The sequence below is a fragment of the Sesamum indicum genome, linkage group LG8 (genome assembly GCF_000512975.1).
Source record: "Sesamum indicum cultivar Zhongzhi No. 13 linkage group LG8, S_indicum_v1.0, whole genome shotgun sequence".
Classification (NCBI taxonomy): domain Eukaryota; kingdom Viridiplantae; phylum Streptophyta; class Magnoliopsida; order Lamiales; family Pedaliaceae; genus Sesamum; species Sesamum indicum.
The window spans coordinates 10539547-10544665 of NC_026152.1; the positions used below are offsets into that span (position 1 = coordinate 10539547).

General features: G+C 34.7%; 1 protein-coding gene across 1 annotated transcript; it reads left to right on the forward strand.

Annotated features, from left to right (window-relative positions):
• Positions 2697–4487, forward strand: LOC105168202 (metalloendoproteinase 2-MMP). Its single transcript, XM_011088179.2, has one exon. The coding sequence runs from the start codon at positions 3213–3215 to the stop codon at positions 4332–4334; it is 1122 nt and encodes a 373-aa protein (XP_011086481.1). The 5' UTR covers positions 2697–3212; the 3' UTR covers positions 4335–4487.

A 5119-nucleotide genomic window follows, 5' to 3' on the forward strand; every position in this document is an offset into this window, starting at 1 on the left:
GTCATGTAATTATAAGGGTTTTGTAGTTTTGGCCCAGGAAGGAAAAAAGAAAAAGAAAACAAAACAAAACAACCACTATGTTTGGATTCGTATTTTTGCATTTTTCAAGACAACATAAAACACCTTCGATATTTACTTTTGTGTTTTTACACCTTATGTGTTTGTACTTTTTCTGCACTTTTTCTTAAACTTCAGAATAAAAGACAAATCTTTTCGGAACAATCCTAAATCTCGTTAAATAAACACATTAAAATCATTTGGATGCATTTAGAAAGACATTAATCAAAGCAGCGGAATTTCTTAAATATTTTATTATCCCAGTTCATCAAGAAAAGAGGCACTTGAAAATTTCTCAAACATTTGGTACCAGTATAAGAATAAGGAAAAATTATTTTTTCCGTAATTTAATTTTTACCCTCTATTAAATTTAGTAATGTAAGTATATCCATCAATTAATTAGTCCCGTAAGTTTGTAAAATGATGATAAACAATCCCCCAGTAGTCGGGAATTTATATTTTGGCTGAGAAAAATGACATGGCAGCTGAGTTGTATAAATTTTTAGGGATTTTATATAGTTTTGAACATGATTTGGAAGCCATGTACGATATGCTTTGGAGAGAAAAAAACCTCCTTTTTTCCTCCAAAACTCTTTTGCTAACTAACAAAACCCATTTTCTCTCCATTTTTCTTCAAGATCGGCTGAAGATGTCTTCCATGGAAAGATCCCTTTTGTACTGTTGGGAAAAGAGGGCAATGGTGAGAATTTCTTGGACTAATGAAAACATGGGAAGAAGGTTCCACTCTTCTCTAGATTATAAAGTAATGTTCTTAAATTTTTCCTCCTATTTTGCTGCTAATTTCTTTTGTTTTTATTTTTTAAAGAGAGAAAGTTGTGGGTTTTTTTGTTGAGAAGATTCACCTATGTGTACTCGGGGAAAGATTATAACCCCTAGATTGCTTGCAAGACTTTCTCGATATGAAGATAAAATCAATAAATTGAAGAAATTCGAGGAGAAGGTGTATGTATTTGAAGATGGCTACGATTGTATCTTTTTGTTGTTTGTTATTATTTTTTTATTTGATTAATTTTCAATCTTAACCAATGTGGGAAAAATGGGGATTAGGGTTCGCGTAACAGAGAAAATGGGAAATGTTAGGAGTTGATTTTTTCTTTTAGGGTGCGGTGGGGGGAATAGTGGCAGCATGGCATGTATGAAATTATAGGATTTGTTTTTCTTTTTATTTTTCCACTTGATATGCCCATTCAACTTCAATGACATCTGTTATTACACGTGGAGGATACAATAGATAAATGGTCGGACAATTCGGTAAAAATTTGCTACGCGTGCAATTTTTCGATAAAAAATTTAAAAGTTACCAGAAAATTCACAAGAAAACTCTAAATCAGACTTAATTTTATTACTTTGCAAATTTACGACAGTAATTAATTAATAGGCATACTTACAGGACGGAATCTAATAGAGGGTAAAATTAAAGGAAGAAAAAAATAATTTTTCCCAAGAATTATAACTCTTAAACATAACTAACTGCAAAGATTAAAAATAAATAGGCTTTAGTGAATAAGTTATTGATCATAACAACGCAACGAAATTTGTCAGAAGTGATTTTTGCAACTATAGCCAAAATATTGCTATAACTAAATATGGAAAATATTTTTATCAAGGTGGATAAACTAAAATTTTGCATTTGTTTTTATTTAATGATGGCTAATATTAATTATTTACCATAATTTTTAATCTATAATCATTAAAATATAGACAATAGTAATTTTTTTTCTAATATATTTCTTCTTTGGATAATATCGGAAAGCTTAATTTGGGACTAAAAATAAAAACAGAAAAACAAAAGTTTGAGAAAGAGCAATGAGAAATAAGCCTCAATTGATGAAGTGGAAAGAGGAAATAAGCTTCAATACAAGTCTGAAACATTTGGAAACAAACGTTTGGTTGTGTTTTCATTTTTATTTTTAGTTTCTATCAATTTTATTTGTGTAAAAATATTTTATTGATTTTTGTGTGAGAATTGACAATATGTTTGGATTACTTATTTCAAATATAGGTATATAGGTATGAGAATTAAGAATAGAGGTATATGTATTCTTTATTTGACTGAAATTAATTATGAAGGTTGACCAAAATCATTGAATATCAAAAATTATAAAATAATCAAAATCTGGTTGAGCCTTCCATAGAAACGCATTTTGGGAGAGAAACCAATTTTAATTAATTTGAAGAATATGACAAGAAAAGACATGGCTAATAAAATAAGACATGTATGACAACTTTGCTGATTAAATAGGATGACCAATGCATGTCAACCTATAATTTCAAAAGATTTGTACACAAAATAGGAATGCAATCTCAATGAAAATTATTTGATCAAACAAAATACCAATTATCCAAATAGTAAAAAGTGAAAACACAACCAAACGGAAGTGTTTGAAAGAAACAACTTAATGTTACAATTTTACCAAAAAAAAAAAAAAACACAAAAATTGATAGAAAAATTGCTTATAAATTTCGGGTAAATCCAATGTAATTTATACCATTTCAAAAACTAAAATGATAAAATAAACACACTTTTTTCAATTTATTTTTAACAATAAAATAATAAATACTCATTTCAAACTCTTACAGTTACAAGCCTCCAATTGATGCAACTATCGTGTGCCAAAACGGTTGGGTATTTAGACAATCAAAGTACACAATCTAATTAAAAGTTGGTAAGAAAATCCATCCACCAAAGGACTAAAATAGCTCAACTGCTCAAAATGTCAAACCATTCTGAAAACTGTTTAACTAACATTTCACGCAGCCGACTTTTCTCCCACTGCATAATTTTCTTGCAACTTTAAGATAATAATCATCCCATACTAATCAATAAACCTCCTTAAATTGACAAATTTTCCACCTCACTGCTTGCACCATCACACCCTCATTCAATATTCCACGAAAACAAACGTGTCCCGAAGAACTGACACAGAAATTGTTGTTATATTTTATGTCGACTCAGTCTCGAGTTCTTACGACCAAAACTGTCGTTCACACGTTAAAACCAAACCTGTTTTTGTACGACGTTTCCAGAAACCTGGAATCATCAATAATTCCGCTGCCTGACAAGTCGGATTCAAATACCCTCTTAAAGCTTTGATCCCACTTCAATTTTCCATTGATTTCATCTTACTGATAAAATGAAACTCAGATTTTGTACAGTACCTGTAACTTTACTGTTACTCGTGTTTTGGATTAATCCCACTCCAGCTTCTGCTCATTTCTTTCCCAACATTACCTCAATTCCAGCTTCTTTAATCCCAAACACTACAATCTGGGACGCTTTCAACGCCCTCGACGGCTGCCGGAAAGGCGTCAAGGCCGACGGGCTTGCCAAACTCAAGAAATACTTCCAGCTTTTCGGCTACCTCAATAATTCTTACGATAATTTTTCCGACGACTTCGATGACTACCTGGAAAAGGCCATCAGGACCTACCAACTCAACTTCAATCTCTACGCTACTGGCGAGCTCGACGCTCCCACGCTGAAGCACATCGTGCTACCCCGATGCGGCAATCCGGATGTCGTCAATGGGACTTCGACTATGCGGTCCGGCAAACCGTCGAACAGGTACAGTGCAAACTCTACTATTCACACAGTGGCGCATTACTCGTTCTTCCCCAACCGGCCGCGGTGGCCGCCGGGAAGGACTCGGCTGACGTACGCCTTCTTGCCGGAGAACCAGCTTTCGGATGTCGTGAAGGGCGTGTTCGCGCGCGCGTTCGAGCGGTGGTCGGAGGTGACGCCGCTGACGTTCACTGAGACTAGTTCGTTCTACGGGGCGGATCTCAGGATCGGGTTCTTTAGTGGCGACCACGGCGACGGCGAGCCGTTCGACGGCGTCTTGGGGACTTTGGCGCACGCGTTTTCGCCGCCGGCTGGCAGGTTCCATTTGGACGGTGATGAGAACTGGGTGATCGACGGTGACTTTCTCAACTCGTCTCCAATGTCGGCAGTGGATCTGGAGTCGGTTGCGGTTCATGAAATCGGGCATTTACTCGGGTTGGGTCATAGTTCGGTTGAGGATGCGATTATGTACCCGACTATTTCGTCGGGTACCCGCAAAGTGGAGCTTGCTAATGATGATATTATGGGTATCCAAGAACTTTACGGGTCTAACCCGAGTTATAACGGATCGGACCCGACTTTGACTCCAAGAACCGAGTGGGATACGAGTGGGGCTCCACGTGTGGACTATTTGTTGTGGAGGCGCGGAATCCTATTGGTTGTCGAACTATTCTCCTTATTATTATTTGTTTAGATTTTTTCTAATATCTTTTTGTTTATATTATTTATTTCTTTATTGATGTATTGCAGAAATTAGGGGGGTTTTGCCCATTAATAGACGTACATATATGGGAATTTTACTGTAGTTGATTATTATTTATATAAATATTCTTGAGATTTTTTTTATTTGGCTGCAAATACTATGTTTTTTTCCCCATCTGATACTAATTAGATTTATTACATTATTTAACATATTCAAATTTAAAAATTAATTTAATATTTTAAAAGTAGTACAAATAAAAACTCAAAAAAGAGTAAACATTACCAATCATACAATGGCTCTTTGGCACAAATTTTATGTAGTAGACATAAACCAATCCAAATTATAGGTAAAGAAAACCAATAAAAGAATAAGGGATAATTATATAAAAAAAAATCCTGTATCTTAATATATATGCAAAAAACCCTCTATATTATGTTAAATTCAGTTCGCTTGCCATTAATGGTTAACGTCATAAGTACCATTTTGACAATGTTAATTTTTGGTCAAGTTGCCAATTTTACCCTTTGAACATGATGAGGCTGGAGACTAAAAGTTTTACTTTCTTCGAAGTGAGAGAAATGGAAAGAGAGATAGAAATTAGGGTTTTACATTATGGGATTGGGCGGAGAGAGAATAGGCAAAGTGAGAATTCGTCAAATTCTGATTATGAGGAGGGTAGGGAGGATGAGACATCCACAGATTCTGATGCTAACTCTTCTGAATCAAAATGCCCTTCATGGATGTTAGAACATTTTGAGGGTCCTTTAGATGATGGT

Coding starts and splice junctions, on each gene's coding strand:
- LOC105168202 (XM_011088179.2), top strand. CDS start 3,213: ATGAAACTCAGATTTTGTACAGTACCTGTAACTTTACTGTTACTCGTG.